We start from the raw sequence: 16,935 nt of genomic DNA, 5'->3' as shown, positions 1-16,935 counted from the left end.
TGTCTTTGTATGGGAAGTTGCTGCTTTGTTTGGGCTTGACCATTTCTTTCTTTTTTTCTTATGTTAGCATAAATACACCATTTATCGTCACCAGTAACGGTACACAATAGGAAAGATCGGTGTTGTTCGCGAGACTATTGAGGACGAGCAAGCAGAGACGCACATATAACCGCCCGCTGATTTTTGTGATTTTGTAGTCGAGCGTGTGGCACCCGGAGAGCCGATTTTAGAACCTTCCTCGTTGCATGCAGATGTAGCACGATCAGAGTTTATCACATCTGCCAGTTTTCGTGTACACAGGAGTGGATAATTGGAATTAATGTGTTCAAACGATCTTTCTCAAACCCCAAAGGTTTTCCTGATCGCGGAGAGTCCTCCATTAAATAGAAAAACATATTCTTGCCGTGCTCTGTCCAACGTCATTATCCTTGTACACGGCGCTAATGTTTCTGGCTTTCCCCGCTGCTTTTATCCCTATACTGAACTCAAACAGAAGAATCTGTCGGAAACGTTCTAATTTCTCCACTTAGCACTCCATTTTCTAGAATCCACAGCTGCACACTCTCTCTGAATGACAAAATTTCAATACGTAAACTCAAATAGCAACAGTGAACTACAGACAAAAATGATAATTTCTACATAAATCCATAGCAACCGGAGCACAACCGTGAAAAACAAAAACGCTACGAACTTGTGCACCGTTTTTGTTAAATTGAATGCACATCCTCAGAGGAGAACCCCATTGTTGGTCAGTATGGGAAAAATGTTTTAAATGCCGTAGTGATAGGCTGATAGACTTATTTCAGCAAAATGCTTAAGATAATGGATGGTTCAAATGGTTCAAATGGCTCTGAGTACTATGGGACTTAACATCTGTGAACATCAGTCCCCTAGAACTTAGAACTACTTAAACGTAACTAACCTAAGGACATCACACACATCCATGCCCGAGGCAGGATTCGAACCTGCGACCGCAGTGGCCGCGCGGTTCCGGACTGAAGCGCCTAGAACCGCTCGGCCACAGGGCCGGCCCTAATGGATGGTTTCGTCACAAGATAATACATCGATGATATACGTGGCAACAACCGACTCGTAAGTCAAAATCAATAACAGACTGATAAAAGGGCAAAAACAAGGTTGTTTATTAAGGACGTGAGAGTTTTGCGGGGCCCCGAACAGGGGTCAGACCATTAATTACTAATTTTAGGGATCTATTTTCCCTTCAGATGGAAAGAAATAGTAGGTGAAGAGCAGGCAAGTGTTAAGTCGTCTGTTAAGTTTGCAGAAGGATTCGACTCGCTTCCTCTGTCAACTTAGTCTGTCAGCCAAAGCTTCAGATATCAAGGATGATACTGTAAGGAATGTGTATCAGTTTGTTAAAGCATGGATATACGAGGCGGTTGTCGAAGCTCTGGGGGAGAAGACAGGAGGAATACATGGTGGAATGAGAAAGAAGCGAAACTGGTGTAAATGAAAGAGGAGGCTTATAATAAGTGACTGAGCGCTCCGCTTGATGAAAGCCATAAAATATATGGAGCTAAATCGAAAGAAGGGGAAAAGGCCATTACTAAAGTTAAAAAAGGCGTGGCAGAAAGTATTAAGGGGACAGAAGGAAACTTAGGTGATACCATAGCAAACAGAGCGTGGAAGAAACTGAGGATGGTGAGAGCTGAAGACATAGACAGTGCTGGGATTATTCTAATAATGATGAAAAAGTGAGTGAAGCGTTACCAAGCCTTGCCCACGAATAAGATAAAGGATTTTGTAAAATAAATGTAAAATTTGACGTACGAAGACGTACATCCGTATGTGTGCACGAAAGATAACCTCACAAGAAATTTGCAAAGCTCTGCGATATAGAAAAATGGGAAATCACCAGATTTGGATGACATGAATATAAAATTAATAAAAGCAGTTCCTATGGTTGTATGTGAAAACCTTGGTCCAATTGTACAGTAAGTGTTTCTAAGGGGATACCATACCCAGTCAATGGAAAACATTTAGTATCACTTCAATTTATAAGAAAGAGAGTAGGTAGGACTGTGGAAATTACCGGGGGATGTAATGCCTTCAGTTGCGTGATTATACGAGAGAATCTTATAAGGAAGCACAGAGATGGAGGTTATAGTATCTGAAGAACTGAACGGTTTTAGACCAGGGTGCTCATGTATTGACGGAATATTCACATTACGGAATGTAATGTAGAAGGTAACTGCCAGAGGGATACAGATACATTTAGTCTTTGTGAATTTGCAGAAGGCCTATGTTACGGTACCTCAAAACAATCTATGGACAAGTATGAAGAACATTTCCGAGTCAACTGTTTGCTTCAAAGCACTTAACAGGTTCAATACGGACTGTGTGAGTGCCATCGAAGTAGGAAATTCAGTGCCACTGGAGTTTTATGTTACAAAATGGCTATGGCAAGGTTGTACTGTCGCACCGACGATATTTAAAATCCGTGTGGAGGACGCACTCAAAGCCTTCAGGAACAGATGTGGAGGCATGAGAGTCCCTGTGGGAGATGAAATCTTGTACAACCTTCTTTCGCTGACGACCGGATCATCGGAACAGGATATCAGGATGCTTTGGAAATTAAAAGAATATGAAAGATGGGGCCTCACAATAAGTACGAGAAAAACGGTATATGAAAGCTGGCAATTACGTAGAAAATCTGGAGGTTGGAGCCAGTAAGATCAGTGGAAGTAAGCATTTTTAGTACCTGGGAGTTATCATGCCATCAAACGGAAAAGGCGAAGACGGTATATATAATAACATAGGACAGGGCATGAGATCCGTACGACAACTGAACTTAGGCGTTTGGAGTAAACAAATAAGAAAAAGAACGAAACAGGCCATATAACGATCAGTTGTTAGAAACATTGCTACATACGGAGCAGAAACGTGGGGAATAAACAAACCTCAGCAAAAATGCTTACACTGGAGATGGATTTTTGGAGTCGAAGTTGCGTCATCTCCAAGCTAGACTCTGTACCAAATACCAACGTAAAAGAGGCAGTGGCTGTCGATAAATCAATAACAAATACCTTAAAGACGAAATGTGTAAAATCGCATGGACTTTTGGAAAGGACGGACGATAGCTGATTGACAAAAAAGTGTGGCAGTGGACCCCAACGGAAAGAAGGAAGCGCGGATGACCTGGAAGGAGCTTCTATCCGACGCCACTTCGGCTAACTCCCGAGCGGGGAAACTCTCGATCGCAGCAGGGAATCGAACGCGACCCCCTCGCATGAAATTCAACAGGCTGACCACTCAGCTACAGAGGCTGACAGTACTTATCAAACAACGGAAGGCTGAGACGTGGAAGGATTATATAGAGGGGATATACTAGAGAAATAAGCTTGAAAAGAATAACACAGAAAGTTAAGAGGTTGTAAATGAAGACGAGGCATACGATACCGCGAGAAGAATTTGACAAATCACTGACCGATCTATGTCGAAAGAAGTGCCCTGGAATAGAAGACATTGCATCGGAACTACTGATATCCTTGGAAGACAAAGTCGCGACAAAACTATTCCACCTATTGTGCAAGATGTAAGAGACAGGTGAAATACCCTCAGCCTTCAAGACGATCATAATAATTCCAATTCCAAAGAAAGTAGGTGCTGACAGGTGTGAATACTACCTATCACCTTAAGTCACGATTGCAAAACACTGACACTAATACTTTACAGAAGAATGGAGAAACCGGTAGAAGCAGACCTCGAGGAAGATCAGTTTGGATTCCGGAGAAATGTAGAAACACGTGAGACAATACTTACCCTAAGACTTCCCTTACGTTAAGAAGAGGCAGACTTACGTTTATAGCATTTTTAGGTTTAGAGAAAATTTTGGCAATTATGAGCGAACTAGAGTATTTTCAATTATAGATGTAACGGGGTAAAATATACGGAGCGAAAGGTTATTTACAACTTATGCAGAAATCAGACTGCGGCTATAAAAGGCGAGAGGCTTGAAAGGGTATGGCGTGAGACAGGATTGAAGCCTATCCTTGATGTTATTGAACCTGTACCTTGGACAAGCAATGAAGGAAACCTAAGAAAAAATCGGATAAAAAAATAATAATCAGGGAGAAGAAATAAAGACTCTAAAGATTTTAGACGAAACTGTAATTCTGACAGAGAAAACAAATGGCATGGAAGAGCTGTTGAACGAAATGGACATTGTCCAAGGAGGGAGACCAAGAAATGAATATAATAAGCAGGTTCACAAGGATGTAGTTCACATTAGTTATTCGGAGATAAAAAGACTTACACAGAATAGAGTAACATGGAGTGCGATATCAAACCAGTCTTCGATATGAAGATCGCAACAACAAAAATTAAGCCATTCGTTAGTTGATAATCACGTAGCAGTACGATACGTGTTGACACCTGAAAGTACGTCAAGCTAGAAGCACAACAGTCTTGCGGTACCGTTTAAATGGACGAATAAAGCCCATTTATTGATAAAATGTTATAGATAGTAAGATTAAATATAGATACACAAATCACGAGAGGATAGTGAGAGATATCACCATTTTAACACTAACACAAAAAAGACATTATTTCCTATGTCAAAGACACTATACATACGTGTATTAAAGTGATTTAGCCTTCATGTATCTTTTATATTATACGCTACTATGAAAACAGTCGATATCAAATACCAATTAACATAGAATTAAACAACTAGACAGTTTTTTTCTTTTTTTTTGTCTTGATAGCGCCTGTGCAGCACTGCCCGTAAACTTGTGAAGACACTCCATTTTAACAAATAGTGTAAGCGTCCTGAAGCAGATTTCAGACGTTAGAAAGCAGGGAGGTGGAACGGCACGTAGTCACGTACCTTCGAAGGTTGAGTGCAGTGAGTCTTATAAAGGCAGCCGAATTGCTTGGTGGGATCAGCAGAAGCGGTCAGCGTCGTACGTAGGTTTGGACGGTGATGAAGTAGCGTTCAGTACTGTTGTCGATACTCTAGAGTTGTTCTACTTTTACAAACCTTTCGGAGTTAGTCTCGCATGGGACTTGATAAAAATCGATAGTTATGTTGAAGAGTGAGTAGGTCTTATGAACAACAAAGTTAGTTTGATCACAGGAAATGGGTTATGGACCTTGAACGAAATTTCCGTAAGTTAGTGGTGCGATTTTAGTCAGTGAACATTATTCAGCGTACCTTCTCGTTGGTATTTTACTGCGCGCCTGCTTTTATCTAGTCGGAGCTTCCTGGTTTACAGTGGTTTCTCAAATTCATGCTAAATGCAATAAATGCAGTTTAAAATTTATATCGTTCGAAGTTTCGGCTAAATTACCTAAGCTAGTCCACAATTTATTGAACTTCATAAATGTTTCAGTTAGACGTTACTATTTTAAGAGCAGATAAAAAGGTCGATACGCAGATATCCATAGAATCCATCGATGAATTCATATCTTCCTGTGAATTATGGTAAAATGTCAACTTCGGGAGCTGTAGAGAATCTCACCCAGTATGGTTGTGTACCGCGCAACAGGCCATTACCCACTGCGGTGCGTAACGCTGCACCTCGTCAATGGGCCAAACAACGCACAAATGTGGTAACAGCTGACTGGAGGCGTATACTGTTGACCGTCAACTGACGATTTTGTCTTGTTTCAAATAAGGCGTCGAGTACACCGAAGGGCCAATAATGCGCTTAACCCTTGGTAGACATACTAATGCGTTAATGCGGAAAAGATCTACGCTGAAAAGGGAATTATTTCCAATTGTGACCACCAGGTGCAAATCTGGCGCTGTACGACGGTATGACATTCACGTTATTTGACAAGCCGTGACTGAGCAGGATCGCTGTCGAGAAGAGAGACCGTGTGCTGTTAGTGAAACTGTTTTATATGAACGGCAGCAATTACAATACTGCATTGCGAGAGTGTCGCCGACTGAAAGATATGAGGAGAGGCCCGAAGTCATTAAATGATTTAAAGAAGATGTAATGAAACTCGAAGACATTTGTGAGCTTGGTGTGGCACCTAGAAGAGGTAGGCGTCCTATCCTGGTGGAAGTTGTTGACGAGTTTGCTGTTGACGTAACTGGCCACGCAGCATATACCTCGTGTAGTGCTAGTGCTCGAGCAGTGCCACGAGAATTTTCCATACCATGCTCAAGAGCATGGACAGTTTTGCGGTATATATAACACTGCCACCCGTACAGGATCTACACGGTGCAGCAACTGAGACCTCGTGATCCGCAGCAGTGTTACGCATTTGCTCTTGGTTTCTGACACGGATCTAAGTTGACGACAAGTGGATGAGCAGTATTTTGTGGAGTGATGAGGCACATTTTGCAGTACCGGATGCAGCGAATACAAACAACTGCCGAATCTGAAGTGCTGCTGAAAAGAGTGTTGTGAATGAAGAGTCATTGCACTCGCATTGACTATATGGTGTCGATTGACAAGCACTTTATTCTCGGTCCAACATATAGTACACCCAGAGGGCCTGTCGAGTGTACCGTGGCGCCTGCCTGTCATCGAGACCTCCATGTACAGCATGTGGTTGCTGCTTTGGAACAGCGCAACTGTGTGGAAACCAATGTTATTAAGCAAGATGGGGCAATGCCTCACGTTGCTCGCCCAGAGAAAGATCTGCTGCTTGATGTAACTTTCCACGAATGTGTTATCTCCAGAAGTTTTCCTGATGGGTGGCCTGCAAGGTCACCTGAATCCATGTGGCTTGGTTCTTAGTCTGTTTAAAAGAACGCGTTCACCAGGGACACGTTCGGTCTATATCTGATCTAAAGGCCAGCATACAGAAACACGTTGGTCAGATTCCGCAGGAAATACTGCGAGCACCTGTTAATCACATCGTTTTACGGATGCAGCATCTTGTCGACGTCTCTGGTGCTCGTAGTGAACAAATTGTGTAAGTAGCGCTTGACAGTAAAAATCAACATTATGCCTTTCTTACTCGTTTGACGCTTTCTGCTCATGTTCCGTTCAGGATCCATTACATACAGCGCCAGATTTGCATCCGATAGTCAGGATTGTAACGAATTTTTTCACAGTGTAAGTCGGTTCCACATTAGCGCATTAACATATCTAGCAAATTTCGCTGCCGTACGGTAATTACAGCCTACACTGACCTCCGTGAGTAGCTGCACTTTAATTGTAACCATATGTTATTGTACTTCGGGATTGTTTGTCCTAGACTGACTTGGACCCATTCATGTATGTTACCGCGAAAATGGCGAGTACGTTTATTCCATTATTATTGGTGAGCAGGAATTGCTCTTTTCTGATATATCTTGATGATTAGCGTGCTGTGGACACTCCAGTTACCAGAAGACAATAGCCGTGTTAACAGGCTGCACGCACACACTGAGGTGACAAATTCATGGGACAGCGGTAGGCTTGTATACAGTTGGCGACAGTATCGTGTACACAAGTGCACTGCGTTGGCGGAGGTGCCATTTTTACTCAGGTGATACAAGTGAAAAGGGTCCGACGTGATTATGGCCGCACAACATAAATTAAAAGACTTTGAATGCGAAGTGGAAGATGGAAAAGGCGCATGGGTCATTTCTTCCCGGAAATCGTTAGGGAATTTAGTATTCTGCGGTCCACAGTGTCAAAGGGTGCGCCGAGAATACCAAATTTCAGGCGTTACCTCTCAGCACGGACAAACAATGGTCGACGGTCTTCACTTAACGACCGAAAGCAGCGGCGTTTGTTTACAGTCGTCAGTTTTAACAGTCAAGCAACACAGCGTGACATAACCGCAGAAATCAACGTTTCTGTTAGGAGAGAGCGGCGAAATTTGGCGTTAATGGCTTATGGTAGTAGATGGCCTACTCGGGTGCCTTTGCTAACAATACGATATTGCCTGTAACGCCTGTCCTGTGCTCGTGACCTTATCAGTTGGACCCTAGGAGATTAGCAAACAGTGGTTTGGTCAGGTGAGTCTCGATTTCAGTTGGTAAGAGCTGACGGCTGGTTTCGAGTGTGGCGGAGACACCACGAAGCCATGGGCCCAAGTTGTCAACAAACCACTGATCAAGCTACCTTTAGCTCCGTAATGGTGGAGGCTGTGTTTACATGGAAGTCACTGGCCTCTCTGGACCAACCGAACGGTTCATTGACTGGAATTGGTTATTTTCTGTTACTTTGAGGCCATTTGCAGCCATTCATGAGCTTCAAGTTCCAGAACAATTATGGAATTTTTATAGTTAACAATGCACCATGTCTCTGGGGGCACAGCTGTTCGCGATTGGCCTGAAGAATATTTACCGCGCAGAGTGGCCGTGCGGTTTGAGGCGTCATGTCACGGACTGCCCGGCCGCTCCCGCAGGAAGTTCGAGTTCGGGCATGGGTGTGTGTGTTGTTCTTAGCATAGGTTTCTTTCAGTTAGTTTAAGTAGAGTCTAAGTCTAGGGACCGATGACCTAAGCTGTTTGGCTCCTTAGGAATTCACACTCATTTGAACATTTTTTGAAAAATATTCTGGACAGTTTGGGCGAATGATCTGGCCAGCCAGATTGCTAGAAAGAAATCCCATCGAACGTTGTTGGACATACTGAAGAGGTCAGCTAGTGAACAAAATAGTGAACCGGCAACAAATTCGCAAGTATAGGCGGCTATAGAGGCAGCATGACACAATATTTCTGCAGGGGACTTCCAACGACTAATTTAGTCCATGGAACGTCGAGCTGCTGCACTATGCAGGGTACAAGGAGATCCGTCACGATATTACCAAGTATCCAATGGCTTTAGTCACCTGAGTGTGTGCTGCTAGTTTGTCGAACAGTTGGGCACCTTATCACACCTCACCTTTCCCGAAAAATCGCCCGCTGCTATTCAGATGTAAAGAATTTCCGCGATTTGGTACCTCAGTCATCAATAAGTGGCTTGTGCTGGGTAAGGAATACCCGAAGAAACTTGTGGAGTCTCTTCTTTGCCGAATACAGGCTGTTATCAAGAACAGAGGCGATATTACTTGTTTTTTTTTTTCGTGATGTATTCTGGGAGTGACTAACTTGTTCCTTTGTTCAGAGTCTTTAGTTGCCTCAGCTTACGTAACAGCAACATTTACTCTCCCACTAATTTTTCTCAGCTTAAAAGATTTCTTTAATGCTCCCATTTCATGCAACTCGGTGGTATTTTCTTACCAATGATAGATACTTATATGAGATAAATAAGTTCAACTTTACGACCGCAGCATATCCCATGCCAACACAGACAACCTGCTTGCCTAACTTCTGACAAATATACAGTATGCTTGCAAAATGTTCTGAAGTCGGGTCTCAATATGCAAGAGAAAACTGTCTGCATCAGCAGCTGGGTGCAGTTTAGTGCTACGTTCCGTGGCATGAGATGCGTAACATGTCCTTTCTTCACGACTTAATGACTAATGTAGTGCAATTAAAAGAAACATGTAATTTCACCTTATGTCCAGTACTACTTCTAAGAATTCCACTTTGTTTTTGGAGCTTGTGCTCTCATGTTCAAATTGATGAAAATCTACAAGTACTGACAATGAAGTGCAACAGTGTAGCGGTGAGGTTGAACGCATCGATGCCCCGCAGGCATTCAACCAACGCGGTGTTTGGTTCTGTAGGGCATCCAAGCAGGGCTGCCACTTTGCGAGCCTTGTCCAAACCCGGTCTTCTGACCGCCCAAGTTGCCGATGCTACACCACTCTCGGAAATAGCCTTCTGGAACAGACCTGGAACGTAAACACAGCATTCATCATTTTGTAAATGACCAAGGCGTATGCTGAAAAAATTTCTAAATTGACAATAGTTAAGCAGACACGACAAGTCATGGTGATTAGTTATTGCTTACCAAGATTAAGAAACAGTCTAAATAAATAATATTAACGATTTTATTAGTTTCTAACAATTTCGTTGCAAACGCTGTGAAATCCATGTGTCGCTTTCAGTTACTAGACAGGATTTAAGAGTGTATTAGAGTTATGTTTTCTGGGAAGTGAAGCAATGTTTGAATATTGTTGCAAGTAATTTTTTTTGCTCCAACAACTCAGTTTAGTTTTCCCTGTAATTTTCTTGCAGGTAATTCATCAGAATTTTATTACTTTATCAATTGTCAATACCGTATTTAATTTTTATCTTTCACGATAAAAGAAATAATGCCTTACATTCCATACACTAACTTAACTGTAATTCAACACTGTAACACATATGAGATTGTAACACAATATTCTGTGAACACGCTGTCAATGTCTCAAGAAATAGCGTTAGAACGGCCTTAAAATTAAGATAGGTGGTTTCACCTTAACCACAGTACTATACGAAATGTCGCATGCTGTATTTTCACATACAGATCGATGTGTGTGCTCTTGGTGATAAAAAAATCCTCAATGAGAAACCTGTAGAAGCAGTTTAGACGAATATCTTAGTATTTTCCTCATTGACTAATACAAAAATCTATTTTCTGTTTATAAATATGTATAGAGCTTAAGAATTTTGCAAAATTGTATAGCTCCACAAATTTTCTGAAGTGCTCAAAGGAAAACGTCGAAGTATGCTAGAAAACAGCCGGCCGCTGTGGACGAGTGGTACTAGGTGCTTCAGTCCGGAACCACGCTGGTGCTACGGCACAGGTTCGAATCCTGCCTAGGGCATGGATTTGTTTGATGTCCTTGGGTTAGTTAGGTTTAAGTAGTTCTAAGCCTAGGGGACTGATGACCTCAGATGTTAAGTCCCATAATGCTTAGAGCCATTTGAACCATATTTGCATGTTGTTCCACATTTGAAGTTCGAGTTTCTGATAATATTGGGAATGGATACTCAGGACATTCAGTTTATAAGAAGACATGCGCTGAAAAACGGGCTGACCCTCTAATGTAAATGCTTAGAAATAAGTGTTACCAACTGTTGCTGGGTACGGCAACTATCAAAACTGACATTGGTCTCATTCCTAAATGTCCTAATGTGATATTTATTGATGAGACCAATGTCAATTTTGATAGTTCCCTTGTTCAGCAACAGATGGAAACACTCATCTCTAAGCTTTTATATTTGAGGGTTAGCTCCTTTTCCCGCGCATATCTTCATCTTTGCCGTCACCTGAAGTGATGGTATACTTACGTGATTCACTGTATAGGGTGGTGAGAAACAGTACGAAAAATCTTGTAGGGTTGGTGCAGGGTAGGTTGTGCAGAGAAATAATTTTTAAGAAAAAAATCGATACGTTGCGTCGTTTCGGAGTTAATTAGCAGTGGAGTTAACCAATCGTCAGCTGCGAGCGCAAATTCATGCGGCCCGCCAGAGACCAGACAGACGTGTACTCCGTTTGATTTCCTAAGATCAAACATGAAAGCCGTACAAAAATTGGATCTGAGAAGGCAGTAAGGCTCGACCCCGAGGCAAAGGGTGAACAGTCCCGTGCGCTATCATGTATGCTATGAGAACAGCTTGAACTAATTGTTGTATCTAGTGGGTCTCTTGAATGTTCGCATACAACGGCCTCATTGGCTAACTTCAGTGATAACCAACTCGGAAACGGGGCGACGTAAGGTATTTTTTTCTTAACAACCTTTTCTCAACATAACATATCCTGCAACGTCCCTACAAGCATTTCAGACTGTTTCTGACCACCCTGTACAAGCCGAAAGGCTTCTTAGCTCTGTTGGCGTCATACACGGTCACTTCCTCACACTCCTGTTCCCAGTCATAGGGAAAACGATTGCTGATACTCCTCCGAGCGAGTTCGAATTTTTTCCTGAGGCGTACGTAGGAGAAACCAACACATAGGCTGAGTATTTTAATACAGAATGCTTACCTAATTTTAACAGCAAACTACACTTTGAAGCACAACACCTCTCTTACAACGCCTGCCAGTGGGGTTGGATGAGCATATCCGTGATGTTTTTCCCTCTTCGTAAACGGACCTGTGACGAAACGCCATGCGCTTCTGTGAATATTCTTTACTTTTTCCATCAATTCTTTGTGGTACGGGTCCCAGACTGACGAGCAATACTAAGTATCGGTCGAACGAGGGTTCTGTAAGCTGGCTCCATTGTGGATGGATTACATTTCCTAAGAACCAACAAACCTTAGACTCTCACCTGGCTTCGCTACGGTTAATTTTATGAAGTCGTTATAGTTTTCATCCCCGCGTGCGCAGTGCTCTCCGCCTATTTGTACGCAGTATTTTACATTTGGTTATTTTGAGAGTCAACAAAATAGCGTACTTTACAGAGGTGCAATCCGATTAGGTTCCACTCTATAAGATGTTAACGTTGGTGTGTTTTGAGACAATAGGTTTCGAAGAAGTCCTTTAAGAAAAGAAGACCTACATACAACTTCTCCAATGATATTTCTATACCCGAATCGTACTGACAACATTTCAGACATCGTAGGAAGTGGACATGCAGCTAGACAACATACGCCGAGGAAAATTCTAATGAACAGCACTGTTATTACAGAGTTACTGGTTCCTATCCTCAGAAACTTGTGAGCCGTCTCAAAGATGGCATGCCATAGCACTGCATAAGGAATTTAGTTATTAGGGATAAGTGTAGTCTACAATATGTTGTTTGATATAATCAGATTATCCACTGCAATTCTCAGTTCTTAACGCAACGTATTCTTTTGTTTTGTTTACTGTGTAATATGACAAATACTTTAGGTTTTTATGTATAATCTGTGTTTCATACTTTGTTTATACTGATCTTCTGAAAGCTATTTCCGTATCAATGAATTTACTGTCTCATGGCAAAGGAGACTGTAGAGAACTAACGTCTTTAAGACCAACCGTTTCAACGTCATTATACCTGTACTGTGTTTGCAGTTAATACTGCCGCTTGCCTGAGTTGTTTAACTATGTTTTTATTTACGTACACCTTACTGTTTTGGTCATCTGTGCTGTTTCAATAATACAACAGTCATTTCAGAAACAAGCTGTAATTCCAGTAACAATTAAAAGCGATGGAGAACGGCAACTGAGTTATATTATGCTTCGCACAATATGAAGAGTTGCCAATGATTCCATCGTTTCTTGTACAGCAAAGGTAGCTAAAAAAATTGTGGCAGAAGACAGACGTGCTGCTTTACGCAGATGATATTTCTGTTTTCACGGAGACAAAAAAAGATCTACAGAAGGTCTTCAGCACAATGGAAAGCATTCACTGTTATCAGCATGGTATGAGAACAAACAAGCGAAAGACTAAAGTGGTGGTATGCAATGCTGAAGAAGAGTACGAAGCTTTATGAATAAGAATTAAAAGAGAGGAGCTAGAAATTGTAGGGGGGATTCTCCTATTTGTCAAGCAGGATCACAGAGGATGGTAAAAGTCGGGAATAAATAGTAAGCAGATACAGCAGACCGAAACTGCAATTAATTTCAGAAAGAACTTACTCAAGAGAAATACAACCAGTCTGGAAATAAGGAAACGAATCGTGATAGCATTTGTTTGGAGTGTGGTCGTGCACTTGGACAGGAGCAAGGCAAGAGGGAAGGCGTCTAGAGGCTCTGGAGATTTACTGCTGCAGAAGGATGACGAAGATCAGCTGGAGTGACAGAACCACCAACGAAGAGATGCTGAGAAGAGTATAGGAAACCAGATCTCTGTGGAGGCACATCCAAAGAAGAAGACACAAACTCGCAGGTTACTTATCAAGGCGCACTAACGTCACGGGAACAATAGCAGAAGTGGACAATGGGAGGAATCGCCAGGAACAACCAAGGATGATATACTTGTAGCAATTTGTGAATGACGTGGGATGCACTACATGCACGGAACTGATGAGGAAGGCTGGCAGAAGAAGGGAACGGCGTACTGCTGGAAACCAATCTCCGTGTTGTACGCTATAGAGGGATTAAACTTTTGGCAAATGCAGAACTGATGCTACATTTTAATTTCTATCTTCTATGCAGTAACCATATCATTAGAGCTTTTATGGACAGTATAACTACATTGGAGTCTAGTACTCGAAGCTCCTTTGGTACCAGCTGTACATTAGTCATTTTCATAACAGAGGAGAAGCTGTAAACAGCTCACTTTCTCACTATTTATGTTCGATGGAATTTATTAGAGATTTACTTTTTGTTTATAATGTATGACAAGATAAAGAATATATTCAGTTCATTTGGTATTATCAACGGAGTTGCCTTTAAAAATGTAAAGAAAGAGAACAATTAATGCCTCCAGTTCCAGCAACACTATCAAATAGAAAGTATACGGAGAAATTGCATACATCTTATCGCTTCATCTGTCCTACATACAGAGAGGAAAACTGAGTAGGTCATCACCCTATATCCAAACAAAGCTATTTTTTTAAACATTTGTCTCTTGATTCACGTAACTAACCTTGTTTAACCAATTTTGTTAACCAAAGCGTAAATTTTAAGCATTCTAATAATTTTATTCCTCTCGAGCAATCACAACAATAGCTAAATTATACAGGGTGATCCATTGATAGTGACAGGGCAAAATAACTCACGAAATAAGAATCAAACGAAAAAACTACAAAGAACGGAACTCGTCTAGCCTGAAGGGGGAAATCAGATGGTCCGCTAGATGGCACTGCCATAGGTTCAAATAGTTCAAATGGCTCTGAGCACTATGGGACTTAAAATCTGTGGACATCAGTCCCTTATAACATAGAACTAATTAAACTTAACTAACCTAAGAACATCACACACATCCATGCCCGAGGCAGGATTCGAACCTGCGACCGTGACGGTCGCGCGGCTCCAGACTGGAGCGCCTACAACCGCTAGGCCACTCCCGCCGGCAGGAAGTGTTCAGCCACATGTGAATCGTCAACCACGACCTGCAACAAACGATGATGCCCAAGTAGGTGTTTTAGCTGCTGTCGCGGCTAATCAGCACATCAGTAGCAGACAAACTGCGCGAGAATCGGGAATTTCAAAAACGTTGGTGTTGAGAATGCTACATCAACGGCGATTGCATCCGTACCATATTTCTATGCACCAGGTACGTCGTGTACAGATCTGCCACTGGGCACAAGAGAAATTACGGGACGATGATAGATTTTTTGCACGCGTTCTATTTAGCGACGGAGCGTCATTCATTTAGTGGTAACGTAAACCGGCATAATATGCACTATTGGGCAACGGAAAATCCACAGAGGATGCGACAAGTGGAACATCGGCGACGTTGCCGGGTTAATGTATGATGCGGCATTATGGGAGGAAGGATAATTGGCCCCCATTTTATCGATGGCAATCTAAATGGTGCAATGTATGCTGATTTCCTACGTAATGTTCTACCGATGTTACTACAAGATGTTTCACTGCATGACAGAATGGCGGTGTGCTTCCAACATGATGGATGTCCGGCACATAGCTCACGTGCGGTTGAAGCGGTATTGAATAGCATATTTCATGACATGTGGATTGGTCGTCGATGCACAAAACCATGGCCCGCACGTTCATCGGATCTGACATCCCCGGATTTCTTTCTGTGGGGAAAGGTGAAGGATATTTGTTATCGTGATCTACCGACAGCGCCTGACAACATACGTCAGCGCATTGTCAATGCATGTGCGAACATTACGGAAGGCGTATTGCCAAATGCATTGAGGTTGACGGACATCATTTTGAGCATTTGTTGCATTAATGTGGTATTTACAGGTAATCACGTTGTAACAGCATGCGTTCTCAGACATGATAAGATCACAAAAGTACATGTATCACGTTGGAACATCGGAAATAAAATGTTCAAACCCACCTACGTTCTGTATTTTAATTTAAAAAACCTACCTGTTACCAGCTGTTCGTCTAAAATTGTAAGCCTTGTGTTTGTGACTATTACAGCACCATCTACCACAAAGCGAAAAAAGTGGTCAAAATAAAACATTCATATTTCTTTACGTACTACACGAATATGTAATACAAAATGGGGGTTCCTATTTAAAAAAATGCAGTTGATATCTTTTTGACCTATGGCAGCGTCATCTAGCGCACCAACCATAGCGCCGTCTGGTTTCGTTCTTTGTAGTTTTTTCGTTTGATGATTATTTCTTGAGATATTTGGCCCAGTCACGATCAATGGACCACCCTGTATATTAGAAATATGTCCCTAGTCTAAATATGTATGTTTAGCTATCAGAACGTACCTTTAGAAAGAGGGGACAACATATGGTAGTTCACACTAGCTCCTCCCGCACTCTGGCCGAAGATCGTCACGTTGCCAGGGTCACCGCCGAACGCCTCGATGTTCTGCTGAACCCACTTCAACGCTGCCACTTGGTCCTTGAGACCGTAATTACCCGGACAAACTTCATCGTCCGTGCTTAGGAAACCTGTTAAAATAAAAATTGTTTATCAAGCTTCCATGAATGATCACTGACCAGGTGTAAATGGAGTAAAATTAATGTTCTTTGGTCAGTTTCTTTAAACTCATTCGGCCATAACATTCCTCGCAAGCGTTTATAGCGTCTGCCTGTAGCTAACATACATTCCCGCAGCGAGGAAAGCTGCGAAGATCATCACCCTACCCAAACCTAACAAGACCTTACTCCTTCCCGAAGTCAACAGACACACTTCCCTCCTAACTGGCCTCACAAAAATCCAAGAGTTAATCATCCCTTTACCCCTTTGTCAGTTCCTGGCTGAAAACAATATCCTTATTCTGGAACTGTTTGGACTGCGCACCGAGCATTCCATTTTCCAGCAATCCCTCTGCTTGGTGGAGCACATTTGCCTGGCCAGGGCAAGGAGAGGAGCAACAGGAACAGTGTTCCTGGACATAGAGAAGGCACTTGATCGTGTCGGGCACGATGGCCTAATTTACAAAGTAGATCAAATTGAGTGCCCAGGTCACATAATATAGATCGTTGACTCCTTCCTTACAGGGCGACAGTTTTCGTTAGGAACGGAGACAAGTGCAGCTAGACACGGAAAATTGCATCAGGCATCCAGAAAGGTTCGGTTTTAGGTCCGGTCCTTTATACCACATACACAAATGACATTCCTAA

General features: G+C 42.2%; 1 protein-coding gene across 1 annotated transcript in view; it reads right to left on the bottom strand.

Moving 5' to 3' along the window:
• The window catches only part of LOC126174797 (juvenile hormone esterase-like), a 130,125-nt gene that overhangs the window by 75,974 nt on the left and 37,216 nt on the right, over positions 1-16,935 (bottom strand). The window contains exons 4-5 of the mRNA XM_049921168.1: positions 16,075-16,260; positions 9,502-9,692 (exon numbers count right to left, since the gene is read on the bottom strand). Of these exons, the coding sequence (XP_049777125.1) occupies positions 9,502-9,692; positions 16,075-16,260 (377 nt within the window). The remainder of the gene's footprint in view (positions 1-9,501; positions 9,693-16,074; positions 16,261-16,935) is intronic.

This window comes from Schistocerca cancellata, chromosome 3 (genome assembly GCF_023864275.1).
Source record: "Schistocerca cancellata isolate TAMUIC-IGC-003103 chromosome 3, iqSchCanc2.1, whole genome shotgun sequence".
NCBI classification, from domain to species: domain Eukaryota; kingdom Metazoa; phylum Arthropoda; class Insecta; order Orthoptera; family Acrididae; genus Schistocerca; species Schistocerca cancellata.
This window is presented reverse-complemented; position numbering and strand designations above follow the sequence as displayed.